The sequence below is a fragment of the Macaca mulatta genome, chromosome 11, assembly GCF_049350105.2.
Source record: "Macaca mulatta isolate MMU2019108-1 chromosome 11, T2T-MMU8v2.0, whole genome shotgun sequence".
Lineage (NCBI taxonomy): Eukaryota > Metazoa > Chordata > Mammalia > Primates > Cercopithecidae > Macaca > Macaca mulatta.
The window spans coordinates 46,175,637-46,195,655 of NC_133416.1; the positions used below are offsets into that span (position 1 = coordinate 46,175,637).

At 35.4% G+C, this 20,019-nt stretch overlaps 1 protein-coding gene across 12 annotated transcripts in view; it reads right to left on the reverse strand.

Annotated features, from left to right (window-relative positions):
• Nucleotides 1-20,019, reverse strand: part of KIF21A (kinesin family member 21A) — a 163,269-nt gene that overhangs the window by 34,749 nt on the left and 108,501 nt on the right. For 6 of the 12 annotated variants that reach the window (XM_015151445.3, XM_077953852.1, XM_015151443.3 and 3 more), the window contains 14 exons: nt 19,577-19,694; nt 18,976-19,164; nt 18,237-18,436; nt 15,359-15,466; nt 11,482-11,550; nt 11,163-11,377; nt 10,861-11,014; nt 10,494-10,688; nt 9,966-10,067; nt 9,028-9,193; nt 8,525-8,545; nt 3,891-3,951; nt 3,462-3,516; nt 616-830 (listed from right to left, as the gene is read on the reverse strand). In XM_015151445.3, the coding sequence (XP_015006931.2) occupies nt 616-830; nt 3,462-3,516; nt 3,891-3,951; nt 8,525-8,545; nt 9,028-9,193; nt 9,966-10,067; nt 10,494-10,688; nt 10,861-11,014; nt 11,163-11,377; nt 11,482-11,550; nt 15,359-15,466; nt 18,237-18,436; nt 18,976-19,164; nt 19,577-19,694 (1,868 nt within the window). The remainder of the gene's footprint in view (nt 1-615; nt 831-3,461; nt 3,517-3,890; nt 3,952-8,524; nt 8,546-9,027; nt 9,194-9,965; nt 10,068-10,493; nt 10,689-10,860; nt 11,015-11,162; nt 11,378-11,481; nt 11,551-15,358; nt 15,467-18,236; nt 18,437-18,975; nt 19,165-19,576; nt 19,695-20,019) is intronic. The other 6 variants (XM_077953857.1, XM_015151439.3, XM_077953853.1 and 3 more) reach the window with 1 other exon arrangement.

Genomic DNA, 20,019 nt, shown 5'->3' on the forward strand with positions numbered 1-20,019 from the left:
AGGTTTTTGTTCAGATTATCATAAGAAAGAGAATATTTCCTTCTTCAAATCTTTAATAATACCAATACAAATATTTTTGGGGGCATCACTCATCCCAGATAAACAATATGCTTCAAGGTAAAAAATTAGGAAAGTTGAAAATGTATTAAATTTGTAGTTGGTATTTTCTTTTTTCTTTAAAAAGAGTCAGCAAAGATTTACTATCCTGACAGCTCTCTCAAAACTAGGATATAGGTAATTTAGAGAAAATTTAAGAGTCTAAACTTTCTGTTTATGCATAATAGTTACATAACAGTTTTATAGGTATAACTTTAATTTAGGTGTTTCTATATAAGTATTGTCTGTAATTCACAACTCAGATGTTATAAAAATTATAACTCTTAAGAATGATCCTAAAACTTGGCAACAAGACAAAGCAATTCAACAAAGGACCTTTCAAATTATTTCAACTCTCCAATAAATTAGGGGAGACAAGACCTAACAAATTATTTCGAAAACCAGAGATCAAATTTACATAAATTTTAAATAATAGAAATAAGAAATTAGCAACATGCATACTTTTTTTTAAAAAAAAAGCCAAAAGAAAAGAAGTTAGTGTAGCTGGGCCAAACTTACATGCTGCCTATCTTAGAAGGTAAGCCAGGTGGGGGAGAGAGCTCTTTTTCCCTAGCAGAAGTACCACTTGTCTCTGTACTCATTCCAATCTCTTGCCCTTCTGCAACAGGTGTAAGAGGGCCAGGCAAGGAGGCATCTCCTGTACTAGTGTCTGAAGCTAGTTCACTGCTATCTGCATACAGCAATTCCATCTGAGTGGTGGTTCTCCTTCGGGCCTAGTCAAAGAATGGAAGGAAAAGCAATCAGGAGCAAACTCTTGCATAGAAGATGATTAGGGAACAGAGATTTATATGAGTTTGAAATAGGTAAAAACATTTAGTGTGTCTTTTCCTAGAAGGTGTGCCAAACATAGCATGTGAGATAGTGACAAGCCTGAGCTATAGCTGGACAAAACCTTTAGAGGCCAAAATAATAGCCAACATTTGTATTGTACTTATATGCCAGGCACTGTTCCACACACATTATTATATTAGCAGGAGTAATATCATTATCTCAATTCCCAATTGAGGAAACTGAGGCGCAAAAAAGCTAAGTAATTTGCCTAAGGTCATACAGCTAGTAAGTGACAAAGCCAGATTCAAAGCCAGGCTGTCTGCCTCCAACATTACTGTGCTCTCCTGCCACTTGCGGCCAGCTCCCTCAAAATATAATTTAACAAAAAAAACAAAAAAAAAAGGAAGAAAGACATTAAACCAAAAGATAATTGCAGGGAAGCTCAACTAAATCTTGTTTTTTCCCATGCTTAATTTCTTTTTCTAATACAAGTTTTTTTCAGTTATTGTAAGCCTCTTCCCATGATACCTTAAATAGATGTTTAATCTGCCCACTGGACAACACCAGCCAGTATCAGCTTTGGGCAGCCTGCTGAGGCAAGTAAAGGTTATTTTCCTAAAATCTAAACTCACTATAAGCATTCCTTTCCTTACTCTTGAAAACCAAGTGACTATCCGGTTATTGCTCAGTTAGTTGTTGATGTCACTGAACAGATAATCAAGTGGTTTACCAGATTATAGGCCTCTAGAAAGCAGCAAACCTGTTTTTTCAGCTGTATAGCCCCGGCTCCTAACACAGTGCTGGTACACACAAATTTAAAATATATAATCAACTTCATTTTTTTCAATAAATGAAAAAGAAATGATATGAGATGCTTTTCAGGCATCTCAGCAGTTCAAACGGAGTAGCAGGTAGCACTTCAGAAAAGAGAAAGCCCTGTAGCCATTTTTTACACTCTTAATTCTCTCCACAGCCAAGAGCCTAGAGCAGACATGAAATTTTTCTTGGGAATTCTTAACCCAGGGGGTTCTTTTAGGAGATGACCTTTAGGCCACCACTTCACATCTCTCTCTAATGTCCCACAGTGGCATAATTAAATAGGCTTTCTCAGGGCCCAAAAGATAAAATTTATCTTAAGAGATTCTCTCCTTTGCTTAGGACTAGATCCAAACCATAGCAGAATGTTTTCTTTGAGTTTTGTTAACTTCTGTTTAGACACTTAGAATAATAAAACACAAACTACATGCTGCCAAGCCAACAGCTCAAAGACCATGTGTAAGAGCCTGGAGATGTTTTTTGATTGGCTTGACCAGCGTTTTAATAATCTGAGAAATTTATGTAAAAATTCATATTTAAGAATTCTCTTGAAAAAACAAAGGATCTGGTAGCCTTAGGCTCATATTCCCACATGGTAAAAATGAGCAAAACTTGATGGTGGCTATTTCCTTTTAGATGGGACATGTACTCTCCAGGTAGACATAATGATGACCCATTTGTTATTGTATATCCAGCTAAATTAGTCATTTGCATTACCTGATTAACCACTGTGGGCCTTAAATATACACTACCCATTGCACAGTATTATTATTTCAGGTCCTGATTCAATCCATTCACTCAACAATATTCAATAAGCACCGCAAGAATTCTTTGTTTTCAAACATTGTAGGATTGTTAGTCAAATCACCTACTATCAAATGCTACCGCATTCAACCTGATATGTACCATTAGGTAGCTCACACATTTAACTGTGTGTGTAATTTATATCATTTTTTAAAAACCCTATAAATATGCATTATAGCTTTGTAAGTTTTTAACACATAATAATTACGGACTGGATTATTATTAAAACCACCTCAAGGCACGGTTAAATAAGAAATACTTAAGAACACACTAGAATGCTAAAATTTAAGAAATCTCCTGCCAATATAATGATATTGTATGGCACTACACAGTCTACAATTTAGTTAATCAGCAGCTTAAGAATCACCATCCATAATTGTGTTATCCAGTGGGAAAAATATAAGAATACAGTAAAGCCCAATTTCCACCAAGGAGAATTTTTTTTTTTTTTGAGACAAAGTCTTGCTCTGTCGCCCAGACTAGAGGGCAGTTGCGCAATCTCGGCTCACTGCAAGCGTCACCTCCCGGGTTCAAGAGATTCTCCTGCTTCAGCCTCCTGAATAGCTGGGACTACAGGTGCCCACCACCACGCATGGCTTTTTTTTTTTTTTTTTTTTTTGTATTTTTAGTAGAGACAGGTTTTCACCGTGTTAGCCAGGATGGTCTCGATCTCCTGACCTCATGATCCACCTGCCTCAGCCTCCCAAAATGCTGGAATTACAGGTGTGAGCCACCGTACCTGGCCAGAGAAATTTTTTAATATAAATTTTTTCAGTTACCACTTAAAGGGAAATATGATTAAAAAAACAAAAAAAAACTAAATAAAGAAGATCTTTAGTAAAACCAGGCCCTCTTGCTAATCTATTAAGAGTCAAATCTGAACCTATGTGTTTAATAGCAATAACAAATAACAGTGTAAAACATGTTTACCTGATACTTTCAGTTCTTCTTACCTTGCTCTTAGGTTTCACTTCACCACAAAGCTTCATGAGATCTGAAGACAGTGTGCTATGTGCAAATAAATAATTAAGCACAAGATTAAATAGAAAATTATTATAGAAAGCTATAGCTCCTCTATATCAATGACTACAAAAAATTTATATGCCTATGGGAAATACAGAAAGACAATATTGAAAGTCAAAATGAACTAATTTAAAAATAATTCATTTATGTTCCTTAAATATTTCAATATTTTCATTTTAAAATGTATGATGGTTAAGCGTAACTTAACTTGGTTTCTATTTACTGTTTCTAAGTGCTATTCACTAGGCCATTAGATTGAAAATTATTTGTTTTATGGTAATTATCTGATACAACGAGATAAAAGTATTTAAAATATTATGTAAATAAGTCAACTCTATTGTTTCTAAATGCCTTCTTACCTTCCTTCTGATCCTGGGCTGTTTAAAGGTGCATCCTCATCAGTACTATCCTCTACGTTTTCTACAAAAAAATGTTTAAAATGTAAGCATTGTCCCCATGTCACAGTTTGAATGGTGACTGCAATCCACATGCTGTAATAAACAACAGCTCAACATCTCAATATGGGCACGATGGTTTTAGTAACTGAATCTAAATAGATAGAATTGTAGAAAAGTATTTTTAAAAACTCTCCTTTGATTGTGTGTTCTAGAACGAGTAAAACATGTTCAAACAGGAAAACCATGACTTTGAATGGTAGAGTATAGAAGAATAACATCCTTCTGAATGAGATGAGTACATATGACTATTGCAGAATTATGTATGTATCCTGTACCATCCAAACATACAAGAATCTACTGTTTAAAAATATAAAGTAAACGCTACATGGGCCTCCTTTAATGTACTAAGCCAACCAAGAATACTACATAAAGTATAAATATAGTTGTTATACTTTATCAGTTATGCCAATGTACTTAGATATTTTTCCTTTTTTAATTTCTGTATTTTTGCTTTCATATAGAAAGAGAGAAGGTGTGTATGAGGGTGTTCAGAAGTCACACATCAGCATGCAGCTCATTCACATGAACACAGAAGACAAAACCAATAGGTTTGCATGCAACAGTTCTGTAAACTAATACAAAGAAACCACTACTATTTCAGAACAACTGTAGCCGACTAGTGAAAAGGGAGAAGAATTAAACATAAAACTGTTAGGAAGTCAGTAAATAAAACAGCCACAGAAAGTAAACGACTTAAAATGCCAGCAAGCCCCTAACATCGGTGTAGGCTGTTTTAATGTATACATTTTATTATAAAAATCATTTCATAAATCTAAAGACAAAATTATGGGCAACATATACATTAAAGAACAATATATACAGTTCATCCCCCTTTAATTTTAAATTTTATATAATACAGGTAGACTATGGCAACATTAGTCAATTGATTCATTTCTCTCCACAAGTGTTCCCTTCCTTTCTCATTGTTCAGTAAGACTTGGTACTATTATCTAAAATAGAATCATATCTAGGACTCACTCAAAGGGGTTTACTTTCTGAAGTGAAAAAAAAAAATGGTGATTTTGAAGGCAATATGTATCTCATTAGAGGAAGGCTCAAGGACTTGCTTCACAGAAAGGATAATTGAGTTCTAAGGTACTGAATTATTATTATTATTATTATTTTTTTTTTTTTTTTTTGAGACGGAGTCTCGCTCTGCCGCCCAGGCTGGAGTGCAGTGGCCGGATCTCAGCTCACTGCAAGCTCCGCCTCCCGGGTTCATGCCATTCTCCTGCCTCAGCCTCCCGAGTAGCTGGGACTACAGGCGCCCGCCACCTCGCCGGGCTAGTTTTTTGTATTTTTTAGTAGAGACGGGGTTTCACCATGTCAGCCAGGGTGGTCTCGATCTCCTGACCTCGTGATCCGCCCATCTCGGCCTCCCAAAGTGCTGGGATTACAGGCTTGAGCCACCGCGCCCGGCCAAGGTACTGAATTAGTAAAGAATATAGAAAATTATGTTATAAAGAAATGACAAACCTAGCCTCTGTTTTCCCTCTGTGTTTTAACAGCAGGCTAAGATTTGCTAGTATTTATCTTGCAGAGTGTGATGGAATTAAATGTTAAACATCATGCAAGTCCTTCGTAAAAAGCTCTTAACTCCTGCTTATGCCTGTATGCCTTAGTTAGAGATAATGGTGTCTTCACAGAACCAGTCTGGCCAGAGCCCAGAGGATCCCACCCAGATGGTCACCAACTCAGACCCTCTTCAGTACCAAGTTTGGTCTGAAGTATTATAGTAATCTGGGCAGCAGGACACACCAACAACTCACTGTTGTACTCTCAACTCTGAGAACACAACTCTAGCCCAAAATTAGCTTCTTTTATCACAGTAGCTTTAAAGACAAAGACAAAACAAAACTCCCAAATACCCTAAAGTTAATCTATATCATTATAGAGTTTCACTGTCTCACTTCACTGGAAGTTAACCAAATAACTGGATTTTTAAAAGTCTTCCATTAAAGTTATTATTTTAAAAACGTGTGTGTGTGTGTGTGTGTGTGTGTGTAGTTTCCATATACTAATTATATATTTAAAAATTTAACATTGCAGCCCTTGAGACTGCTGTCCTTAGAAAGGTCTGCTTGGAAAACTGGACTTTGGCTGACATATGAAAACAGCTCTCAGAGTGTCTCCAGTCAACTATTAACTAATAAAAGTGGCTCACTGTACATTAGAAATTGCAAATAATATGGCTTATGCTGAACACTTGCTTTCCTTCTGGAAGTCTAGACCAACAGAAGGTACATATGTCACTCACCATCCGCAGTAAAACCCTTGGGCACTGAGCATCTACTGGACTTTCTGGATATAAACATTGCACCAATATTGCTGTGTTTTTTGTTCTGGGGAAAGAAAGCACTCTGTGTGATCTCTCATGGGAGGGAGAGAGATACAAATGCCTGGACATGGATTCTTCCGGAGGCCATCTGTGTCTTTTCCCCTTATGAACATTGATATCATAAATCTTAAGTCATGAATACAACCATATACTAAGCCCTGTGAGTCTTCTAGCAAATCTCTGATGATAGTGGTGACCTTTGGGATCCCAACACAGATACAGAAAAATCAGGATGTTCTTTAAAAGCTACAAAAGTACAACCCTGTGAGCATGGGGCGCTGGCCCTGGTTCATCCTCTAGCCTTAAGTTTCATCATTCCATGTCATGAACTTGCTGCTCTGGAGCATCAACCTGTTTGTAGGCCTCAGGTACACAAAAGTGTGGCTAAATTCCGATGCCTTAGCTTTTGCTGCCCCTGTGCCTGGAGCGACTCTCTGGCTCCCATTCAACCTTGTCTTTTTCCTGGCTAACTCTTTTTCTTCACTTATATTTTAGCTTAAATGTCACCTCGTCCAGAAAGCCTTCATTAACTCCTCCATTCTTGTTAGGTGGTCCTACTCTGTGCTCCCATAAGTCTATAGATCTCAATCATTGCCTTCACTGCAATATATCATAATCCGTTCATAGTCTCTCCTCCTCAGCAGGGCATCAAGTCCATAAGGACAAGTTCAGCATCTCACTCATCTTTGGATCCCAGCATAGAGCCCAATGATTGTGATAAAACTGGAGAACAACTAAATGATATTTAAAGCAATGTACCTATGACTTTCTAGCTTCTGTGGATTTAAATTTCATTGTTTTCTCATCTCATGCTTTTTATTTGGCTCCTTTCGTCTAGAAGAGCCCCAGTTCCTAGGGCAAATTTCTGCCATGAGTCATAGGTTACATTAGCTGAATGAGTTCCTACTCTCTGCTTCTGACCTTTCTTTAAGCTCCAGAAAATTGAAATTTGTTTGAAAGTTGGAAAACAGGGCCGGGTGCGGTGGCTCAAGCCTGTAATCCCAGCACTTTGGGAGGCCGAGACGGGCGGATCACGAGGTCAGGAGATCGAGACCAGCCTGTCTAACACGGTGAAACCCCGTCTCTACTTAAAAAAATACAAAAAACTAGCCGGGCGAAGTGGCGGGCACCTGTAGTCCCAGCTACTCGGGAGGTTGAGGCAGGAGAATGGCATAAACCCGGGAGGCAGAGCTTACAGTGAGCTGAGATCCGGCCACTGCACTCCAGCCTGGGCAATAGAGCGAGACTCCGTCTCAAAAAAAAGAAAGTTGGAAAACAGTAACACTGCTCATCAAATTACCAATTTAATATTCTTCTGCACATAAAGACATCAAATAATTTATCTTTCGAGTTAAAAGAGAGCATATATTACTATGAATTGAGCCACTAAGAAGAACAAAGAGAAGGAGAAGGAGAAAAAGAAGGAGGAGAAAGACGAAGGAGGAGGAGAAAGATAAAGAAGAGGAGGAGGAGAGGAAGAAGAAGGAGGAAGAGAAAGAAGAGGAGGGAAAAAAGAGGAGGAGGACGGACTGGGGAGGAGAAGGAAGAGAGGGAGGGAGACGAAGAGTGAGAGGGACAGAGGAAGGAGGAGGCAAAGAAACATGCTTGATAACACATGGAATGGAAAAGGGCTAGTTATAATGCCAGGTACTTGAACAGCCTGACCAATACTGTTTCAACCTGTTCTGATAAAATCCTTTGGATAGTTTTGTTCAGTTTACAATATTTAAAAATGTGTGCCTAAATTTACAAAAATAAACAGATAAGAATATATATATATATACACACACAAAGATATATACAGAAGAAAGTTATTTATGAGGTTAAAACAATAGATGCACGTTAATAGATATATTTTAAAAATTTAACAGAACATATATATTATGTTTTTCTATAAGAAAGAGAAAGAAGACAGGGGGTTTATGAAACTGGAGCCACAACTGGAACTCAAATAATAAAAGCGACAACTAACAAAAGCATACTTCTTTAAACATCTAAGAATTTTAAAATCAGGAATGTTTAATAAAGATAAAAGACTTAGTGTGTTTGTGGCCATGGATACATTTCAAAAAAGATCATGCAAAAACCACTTGACCACCAATAAAAATCTTTAAAATAAGATGTACCACAATTAGTGTACATGAACAATTAGTAATTCATGCAGCTGTAGGATACACAGAAAGCTAAACATACTTACCTAATGGTACGCTATCTAGATCTGTGTAAATAACAGCAAAAAGGAAACAAAAAGCAATACTCCAATCAAAACAGATCCAATGTTAAAAACTCCCACATAAAACAAGATTATGTACCATTTACATGTAGAATAGATGCCATAGCAAACACTTATAAATTTATTTTTAAGGCAGTGAGATACACAGAGTAAAGTAAAGAAACTTGGTTAATATTTTAAGTAATTTAGATAACCAATACGAAAACTTGATTGGTCTTCTTTGCCCATAAAAACTAATTGCTTAATAAGGTTAAGTAAGCCATTTTAAGTTGGTAATCATTTCTTGGAATAACAACAATTACCTTGCCAAATGTATACATGCAAATTAAAGAAAGAATAATTATTAAAAGCATGAGTAAATATAGCATCTATTCAGTCAAGCCATAGGGGAAAGGGATATACTATACCATGTTGAAAAAGCAAAGCTACCATGCAAATTCATTTAACTAAAATCGAGTACAAATTACCTTGTAAAGCATGGCCTAGTAAAGCATCTAGCTCAGGATTTAATTCTGCCTTCTCTTTCAACATATGGAATAAGAGCTGGTTTTGGGTAGCACTGGTTATTTCTGTTTGTTTGAGTCGACCTTCCAGTACTTTAATTTGAGCCTCTTTCTGGGCAGCCTGAAGACCCTGAAACACAACAAAAAATTATCTTAGGTCATATGAAACAGGATCTACCACACAAAGATCTGTATCAAACAGCAAATGAATATGATATATGGGCTTGACATCAGATAGACCTTGAGTCATCCCAGTTCCTCCACAAACTGGCTTAGTGATCATGGACAAGTTCACCTGTCCAAGATGTTATCTTCTGGATTCTCAGTTTCCTCATATGCAAAATGAGATCAATAATAATTACCTCTTGGCACACTGTGAAAATTAAGTGAGATGGCGTAAGAACAGAAAGAGTATAACAGTCCCAACATGGAAAAAAAAAGTGAGTCAGAAACCATTATCATCTTCAACATTTGGGCAGGGTTTTCTTACAGGTGACAAATTAGAGAATTTACATTCAAAATAAGAGAATGATTAAATTATTTTTTCTTTTCTGATTCACTTTTGATCTGTAAAGAATCAATGTTAAATTAGTTATGATACCAAACTTGTTTGCATACTGAGAAATTTTTTTCTAATTTTTCCTTTGTTAAAGCAAAAGGGGAATTATTTCTTAAGCTGTTTATCTGCTCTAATAAACAAACATAATAGACGACATGCTAATGAAATTGATCTAAATATTTCTCACTCTTCCTGACTCTAAAGAAGGGTAAAAGAAATACTTTCCAATTATGAATAATCTTCTTCCTTATTACAAAGCGAATGGTTACTACAGAAAGATAAATAAAACTACAATGAATTAGTCAAAACTTAGGTTTTCAGTAATAGTGTGGTTATATCTGACCTTATTAATGCCCATTGACAGGAAGTGATCTAGCAGGTATCGGGCTTCTGTAAGGGTGCAGGCATTAATGACTGCAGTAACATCCAATGTCTCACCTTCTTCCTATATAAAATCAGCATAATATGATGACCATTACTTTGAGCTGAAAACAGAAGGTTTTATATATTGTTTCATATATTTATTTCCTAGTATTGGGTTAGCTAACGAGATGCTCAGATAGGTGCAATATATGATCATTACCCCAAGAAACATAGGGTTTAGTTGAAAAGATAAAATACATTTAAGCAGCTAAGAATTCAAAGTGGGATGTAAAAATGACCCATGTGTTACATAAACAATAAATGTTATCACACAATCAGCAGAGAAATCTGAAAAGCAAGCAGGAAGTGGCATACATGTAAAATCTAAGTATTAGATTAGACCAATAAATAGAAAACACCTTCACGTAAAAACTCAAAGTGCTTTGAATGATAAACAATACAAAAGTACTTTTCATTAAGCCATTACACTTTTCAAAAAATTACAAACCTTTGCTTCTTCCATCTGCATTATGTTGGCTTGACAATCAGAAATACTGTCATTGATGTAATCTATATTAGCAATCAGTGACTCCATCTCTTCATTGATATTAGCCACATTTTTATCTCCCTCTCCATTCTCCTTAACTATCTTCTCCCTTCTTTTTGAAAGTTTCTCTCGTCTTTTTGTCAGTTCCTCCCGTTGCTATTGAGAAAGCAGGTTGGATTTTAAGAAATTATGTTCATCTATTTATATACTGTAGAATCAAAACCCCCCCAAAACTTGGTAAGTGTTAAATTTACCCGGGAAACAAAATTGGAAGAGTAAAATTAACAGTCAGCTAAGGGGGAGCATATCTACTTTCTATTTCCCACACCTTGAGGAGTCTATTCATATCTGCCTCCATGTTGGAAATGGTCATCTTCTGCATGATGATGTCTGTGACTCTGCGCTCAAGGAGCTGCCACTTCATGCGGGCTGTCTTGGAAATAAACACTCGGCCAGTCAATCCTTTCCTCTGATATTTTTTCCTATAATCATATAAAACAGACAAGCATAATTACTTATGCACTTATTTGATTGTGTACTGTCAAATAATGAGCCATTTTTTCATTTAAGTACAACATTCTGTATTAATGGCCAAGAAGATTATGTCAGCAGGAACAGAATTATGTAGACCTGGTTCCATTTGTTGTGGGCGTTGGTAAGGCCTGGACTCTCGCCACAGGAATTCTCATTTTCTGCTGGACTCCTGTCCTTGATGCATCTGTTTCGAGAGCAGCTGCACTGGAACTTGTGTCCTGAGCAGGGGCATCAGATGAACTCAGCTTCCGAGTAACTTTCCCAGCCACTTTATCTGACATGGGTCTTACTTGCCGACGAAGAGCTGTAACCTGAAATTGCAGCAGAGGTTGACTCATTATCTTAGTCTATAGAAAGACATCATATATCTCAAAGTCAGAATGTTTCTTCCAAATGGTCAGCTTGCTTACTGTACCTCTTCCGTTTTGCGACGTAGAACCACTTCTTGGTTTCTTTTTTGGGCTTCCAGAAGTCTAAGTTGATGCTGCAAAATAATATTAAATAAGTGGAAATAGTAAAGTGAAAGACACAATATTTCCTATTCCTATATAAATATATTTCCCCATACCCCTGGGAACTGTGAGTTCTTAGCAGGATCTGAGTCAACAACCTTGTATACATTATTACAGGTACAGCTGTTTTATCCCAACAAACACAAATAAATACAGATATACCTCATCCCTTTTTGAAAAAAATGAAAGGTTATCTCTGTGTTACATACTTAAATTTGATACATTTGGTGCTTACTACATGCAAGTACTTTTCTAAATGCTTTACAAATGTTATCTTATTTAATTTTGTTAGACATCTTGTTTTAGTTGCTGTTTGAGGCACAGATAGGAAGAAACAAAGTTTAGAATATTTTCAATAGAGTCATCTTATAATATATACAATAATTATAAATTGTTGTAGACATAGGAAGAATATATATTGATTAGTACCTTGTAATAACTATGGATCTTATGGTGGATAAAGTAAATGGACAATAAAACATGTCTGCATTGACTATTAATTTGTTTCCAGGTACTCTCAAAATAAAGATAACTAATTAGGATTACTTCAAGCCATTCTACAGGCATATAATTTAAGAAAAAAATTTGGACTTAAAAAGAACTCAGAGGCCAGGAGCGGTGGCTCATGCTTGTAATCCCAGCATTTTGGGAGGTCAAGGTGGGAGAATCACTTGAGGTCAGGAGTTCAAGACCAGCCTGGCCAACATGGCAAAACCCTGTCTCAACTAAAAATACAAAATTAGCCAGGCATGGTGGCACGTGCCTGTAATCTCAGCTACTCGGGAGGCTGAGGTGGGAGAATCGCTTGAACCCAGGAGGCGGGGGCTGCGGTGAGCCAAGACTGCACCACTGTACTGCAGCCTGGAGGACAGAGCGAGACTCCATCTCATTAAAAAAAAAAAAAAAAAAAAAAAGAAAGAAAGAAAGGAAAGAAAAAAAAGGAAAAAAGAAAGAACTTATATCTTAATTCCAGTTCTATCATTTATTCAATTCTGTATTGTTGGACAAAGTTTAAGAATGACAGTTCACTACAAACTTCCTTTCTAGTACTTAAATCCTGTTATTTAACAAATAATCCCTCGTGTTTTGCATTCAAATTCAAGCAGACCATTCATTTTAGGTTTATGTATATTTCTGCCTCATCAGATGGGAATTCCTTGAGAAAATGACTTTATCTTATCACAACTATATCTTAATTGCCTGCCACAATGATTGATATAAAAGCAAAATTAATGTGTTTTTTAAATTAATGAATTATCAAAAACTATAATTATCATATAGTTTGAAACTTCTTACTACATTCAATTTCTTCCTATTAAAAATCAAATCTCAAGCTCATTCATATTTTTATATGGTATGTAAATGTCACCCTGAACTTTCTAAGGGTTCAAAGATGAATATGACAAGGAACAATTTTAAAAGGAGGCCAATAGGTACACAAGGCAACAAATAAAAGGGAGAGGGAGTATGAATGTTAGCTTTATATGTGATTAGCCAGCATTGTATCTTTATAATAGAATATAGGCATCATATGTTATGGAAAACATTCAAAAAGTTCATCCTAGGAGTTCAATGTTGATCTCCCTATATCTTATATGAATTAGTAATAAAGAAATAGGTAGCATACACTGTAAAGAAATTATTCCTATTGTCCAAAGGTTTTCATTAAATATAAAATAAACAGACAAAAAATGGAAAGAACCCAAACGTCTATCAACTGATGTATGGACAAAGAAAACGTATTCTATCTATACAACCATAAAAAAGAATGACGTGCTGATACATGTTATAACATGGTTGACCCTTGAAAACATCGTGTTAAATAAAAGAAGCCAGACACAGCTGGGCGCAGTGGCTCACACCTGTAATCCCAGCCCTTTGGGAGGCCGAGGCAGGTGGATCACTTGAGGTCAGGAGTTCGACACCAGTCTGGCCAACATGGTGAAAATCCACCTCTACTAAAAATACAAAAAGTAGTCAGGTGTGGTGGTGCATGCCTGTAGTCCCAGCTGCTCTGAAGGCTGAGGCAGGAGAATGGCTTGAACCTGGGAGGCAGAGGTTGGAGTGAGACAAGGTCACGCATTGCACTCCAGCCTAGGTGACAAAGTAAGACTCCGCCTCAGAAAAAAAAAAAAAAAAAAAAAAGCAAGACACAAAAGGCCACATCTGGTATGATTCCATTTATATGCAATGTCCAGAGAGACAAAATGCAGATTAGTGGCTGCCAGGGGCCAGGGGCAATTGTGAGTGACTACCAATGGGTACAGTGTATCTTCCTGGAGTAACGAAAATTTTCTGTAATTAGAGAGTGGTGATCATTCACACTTTTGTGAATACACTAAAAACATGAATTGTACACTTTAAAAGGTAAATTTTAGGATATGTGAATTATATCTCAACTTTTAAAACAATAACAGAAAAAAAAAGAATAGGCAATATGTTAGAATGTGCTTCTACTTGATTTCAGTAGGAACAAATTGATAAAAACAAAATTTTAAATGCCCAGGAATTAACTATGACAAATACACTGATTATTAAAATACACTGACATAGTAGGAGAAAAAAAGAAATAAATATAACCTAAATAGGGGAGTCATCTGGCCAAAATATCCACTATCCACTTTACCTCACTTCCCTCTTTTCTCTGTCCCCTTTCTTCGTTACATCCCAAAATAGATTTCCATTTTCTAAAATATGCTTTATGCTCATATTTTTCCAGGGAGGATTTAGGAAAAGTTGAGCAAGTAAAAAGGAATAACGGCTGAAACCTAACCAATAATAAAGAGAAAAAGTGAAGGCCTCTTCTTTTTCAAAGAGGGAGACTTGCTGTGTTGTTGTTCAGGCTAGTCTAGAATTCCTGGGTTCAAGCAACCCTCCCACTAGTCTCTCAAAGTGCTGGCTGGGATTATAGGCATGAGCCACTGCACCCAGCTTCTTCTTTTAAGAAAAAAAAATCATAACTATAATTTTTCACCTAAAAGAAATAATCATATTGCCAAAATTTTGAAAAGAAGAAGAAAAAAAATCAACCATAACTTATAACTCTAACACAACTACAATTAGCATGTTGAGATGCATCCTTTGAATTTTCCCTCATTTGTAAGATGACCATGCTTTACACTTAATGTGTGGTCATTTTTCAGATAGGTATACAGTTTCAAAATATAAATGGAATGTACCATAATTCCTTTAACCATTCCTCCCATTGTCAGGGATTTGGTTGTTTTTACTTTTTTCACAATTACAAAGAATCCTAAAGTGAAGATTTCGATGCAGAGTATTTTTACTTATTTTAGATTATTTTCTTCGTCTAAATTCATGGAAGTAGAATCTTGAGTCAAAGGATACAAAAATTTTGATAGTCCTTAGAAAAGCCTCTTCTAATAAGGGCTGGTTGTTACTCTAGGATTATTTATAAGTACTTCTAGTGATAAAACATTCTTCAGAACCATCCTAAACTTGCTATCTTACAAAATACTGCAACTAGTTCCTTGGTCATCCTAGAGATAACCAGTTATTCTTGCCATTTACTTCTATGTCATCATCTGGAAAATAAGTCTCAAATAAAATATATAATATTACAGTTTTTTAATGAACTCTTATACTGAATTACCATAATGCACATATTGTAATAAATGACATTTTATAATATGTATGCTTATCTATTGTCCTTAACCTGCAATTAGTAGTTAGGGTTACCAGAAATGTTTCCTCCATTTATTAAACCATCTTTTTCAATGTACAATTTTGTTACATAACTGAGAGTTAAAATCCACTTACATCTCTTTTACGTTGATCCTTTTTCAACTGAGCAATCTCTCTGTTTCTTCTAGACTCAGTCAGTCTGGCTTTCTCTTGTTCTTCTTTCATTTGCTTCATTAGGCGAACCTAATCAATTAGGTATATACATCTATTGAAATTACTCTGTCACAGCATTCATTCAATCAAGCACATATATGGAAGTAAGTTCTTAGAATTCCGAATACTTAACATGGAAACATGCAGTTTTACTGCACATTTAAAAATGGGCAATTCTTATTTCTGTGAGATTCATGTATTTCTGTTTCTAATACATTTTTATTTGCTTAGTATTCTATACTTTTTGTATTCAATATTCAGTTGTTCTGCAACTTGAAATCTTGATACTTAGCTTACTATCAGTAGCTGTGTGACCTTGATCGAATTACTTTACCTCTCTAGGCTTTGGTTTGCTCATCTATAAAATGGAAATAATATATCTATAGCATTGGATTTTTGTGAGAACTCAACCAGTTAACACCCACAAAATGTATTAACAGTACCTGGCACTTGAATTCTCAACAACTTAATAAAGCACTTAATGATTTTTAGCTACTGTTGTTATTAGCAACTACACAACATAATAATCTAATGACGGTTATGTGCCTCATAACAACATTTAACTCAACAATGAACCACATTTAAGACAGTGGTTTCATAAGATTATAGTGGAGCTATAGTGGTTTATGTATTTACTATACTATACTTTTTATAGTTGTTTTAGACTTATGAAAAAAAAAGGTAACTATAAAGCAGCCTCAGGCAAGCCCTTGAGAAGATATTTAAGAAGAAGGCATTTTTATCATAGGAGATGACAGCTCTACATGTGTTAATGCTCCTGAAGGCCTTCCAGTGAGACAAGATGGGGAGTTGAAGACGGTGATACTGATAATCCTCACTCTGCATAGGCCTAGGCTATTGTGTGTGTTTGTGTTTTAGTTTTAACAAAAAAGTTTAAAAAGTAAAAAATATAAAAATTTTAAATAGATAAAAGCTTACAGAATGATGATATAAAGAAAAAATATTTTTGTACGGCTATAAAATGCATTTTGTGTTTTAAACTATGTGATATTTCAAAAGAGTCAAAAAGTTTTTTTAACTTAAAATATTTATAAAGTACAAAAAAAATTACAGTAAGCCAAGGTTAGTTTATCACTGAAGAGAGTTTTTAAAATAAATTTAGTGTAGCTTAAGTGTATACAGTATTGATAAAGTCCACAGCAATGTATAGCTATGTCCTAGGACTTCACGTTCATTGATTCACCCAGAGCAACTTATAGTCCTGCGACCTCCCTTCATGCTAAGTGCACACCTTACAGGCACACCTTGGAGACCTTGAAAGTTTGGTTCCAGAGCACCGCAAAAAGGTGAATTCACATTAAAGCAAGTCACACAAATTTATTTGCTTTCCCGGTACATATAAAGTTATGTTTATACTATACAGTAGTCTATTAGGTGTGCAATAGTATCATGTTTAAAAATATAGTTTGCATGTCTTAATCAAAAAACTTAATTGTTAAAAAGAAAATGCTGACAGAGACACGAAGTGAGCAAATGCTGTCGGAAAAATAGCAGCAGCAGACATCCTCAAGGCAGGGTTGCCACAAACATTCAATTTGTAAAAAATGCAATATCTGCAAAGGTCAATAAAGCAAATCACAGTAAAATCAGGTATGCCTATAAAAGTGTACAATTTTTGGCTGAGCACACTGGCTCATGCCTTTAATCCCAGCACTTTGGTAGGTTGAGGTAGGTGGATCAGCTGAGGTCAGGAGTTCGAGATCAGCCTGACCAATATGGTGACATCCTGTCTCTACTAAAAATGCAAAAATTAGCTGGGCATGGTGGTGTGCACCTGTAGTCCCAGCTATTTGGGAGGCTGAGAAAGGAGAACTGCTTGAACCTGGGAGGCGACAGAGTGAGACTCCCTCTCAAAAAAAAAAAAGTGTACCATTTTTTATCTTTTATACTGTATTTTTTACAATACCTTTTCTATGTTTAGATATGTTTGGATACACAAATATTTAGCATTGTGTTAAAATTGCCTAGAGTATTCAGTATAGTAACATGCTGTACAGGTTTGTAGCCCAGGAGCAATAGGCTCTACCATGTAGCCTAAGTGTGTAGTAGGCTATACCATCGAGGTTTGTGTAAGTACACTCCATGTTTGACAAATAATCACCTAAAAATGCATTTCTCAGAACGTACCATCATTAAGTGATGCATGGTTATACTATCCAAATCACTTCCATATTTGCTATTTTATTGCTATTTTAAGAAAACTACAATGACTTTCATGATAGACGTAAAGAATAATTGATTCCTCAACAAAAACAGATAACAGATCAGGATTTGCACACTCTCTTTGGACAGGGGAAGAAAATTAGTGCTTTTCTGTGTATAGAAATGATAAACACTAAATGTAAGACAGTTATTAGCTATTGGAGAATGAGGAATATGATCAGGAAGAGATAAACAGAAGGCTTACTGTGTATCTGTAATGCTTAATATTTTAAACTAGATTGTGGATACAATGTTTGTTATGTTATTATCTATGCTTTCTTGCATATTTGAAATATTTTATGTTTTTGTTAAGCTTGCGTAAGAGTTGTAAGAGAAGAAATATCCATCAATGTCTAAGAAGCCCTGATGAGCACATGATTTTCAGTTACTCTTGAAGAAAGGCTTTGATGAGGAATGACTATGAGAAACAAATTCTAATTGCCAAAGGAAAGTACATCATTTGTAAGATTGGGTTACCTTTATCGAATACGGAAAGAACCACAATAGTTGTTTATTTTTTGTCCCAATTGCAAAATCATACTGAACATCAAACGTTAATGGAAAAAACAATCAATACCTTTGTTTTTTTCATTTCCATCACATCCTGCTGCAATTTCTTCAATTGCTTTTCATACTGAGACTGATTTTTAAGCAACCTTGCATGTTCTTTTTGAGCTGCTTGAAGCCTCTGCAGTTCTTTATTCATGGCTTGGAGTTTCTTTTCATATTCAGACCTAACTTTTTTTGCTTTTTCTTCTGAGTAAGATTCTACTGAGCCTAAATGACCAGAGGATATTTTTATATGTTTTTTGTGAGACACAGATTTTTATTTCACAGATTTACAGTCCATATCCAAAGAGAAGAGCTACTTCCCAAACATTCACATCTCAGAAGACTAGGGTGTCTTTCAATCATTCTCTCTTTATTATCTACTCTTACCCTGTTTAATGATTATTGAAGCTTATTCATTAATATGTTATGTTAAAATGTACCCAACATAAATCAAAACATTAAAACAACCATAAATTTGTATAAAGTGAGTAAACAGCCTAGGCAGATATCAGTATGAAAAAACAAAATAAATAACAATATTTAACATTATGAGACAAATTAACATATAACCTGGTCAGAAAGTATTTACAAGCTACATATAACTTTTAAATAAAAGACACAAACTGAGACTTGCAAAAACAAAACAAACAACCTTTTTTAGGTTTAATACGGATTCTATCATTTTTTTCTTCTACAGGAAAAGATAAAAAACCCATTTTGAAGATTCAGCTTGAACTTTCATTTGAATTAAATATAATTCTTACCTAAGTTTTGAAGCACCTGGTCTCTTTCAAGCTGAGTGTCCCGAATTTTATGTTGCAGCATCATTAGCTTCTCTTCATACTGCTTTTTCAGAGTCTGCAGTCTTTTCTGGCTGTTTTCTAGTTCATCAATCAGCTTTTGCTTAATTGCAATTTCACAAGTAATGTTTGCCAAGTCTGCTTGATAATTGGCTATTTATAAAAGAAGAAAATAAAAATCCTGGTACTAGGTCAAAATATCAGAATTCTAGCTTTCAAACAAGAGCATAAAAACCATCAACTAGGTATTTTTATTCACTGATTAGTCATTAGAAAAGTTTCCTGGATAAATCAAAAACCAAAAAGGTGAATGAGATAAAGAGTGTTCACTTTGATCAAGGACAATGCTATTTGTACTCAGCAAGAATGGAAATCACACAATGACTACATCCAGCAAGAGAAGTAACTCATTTGTTTAGCACATAAGCCTTGGAAGGCAAATGTAGGTCAGTAGTCACAAAAGTTGCTTTCATCAAGTATGAAATGGAGAATGTTAAGAGTTTTCTGTCACGGTTTAAACAACTTCCCAAAATGAATTTTTGCCCTTATACCAAATGGCAAGTACCTTTTTCATCTGATTCAGAATCTGATTCATCAGAACTTTCACCACCCTCAATGTCATCTTCCTCCTCCTCCTCCTCCTCTTCTTCATCCTCATGGTCACTCATTTCTTGACTTTCTTCCTAAAATGTGATTTGTGAAAATTAATAGCAAAATATTGGCAAAACAAACTGATTCTCTCATTGAGAGAGGCTGCTGGAGTACAAAATACAGAAACATAAAAAAGTTCACTTTTCATCAGTATAAAAATCCTTCCAAGATGTTAAGGTTATTAGATAATAATTTTGTCTTAAACCAAAAAGTATTTCATCTCTCATAGTATTCTATCCTTGCCTCTGCAACACAATGCTTTCACAATACATAAGATTGACAGTTGTCAATATTTTACAGTTCATATTTCTGAAGAAACATCTTCAAAGAAATAGATTGAACAGAATGCATCATAAA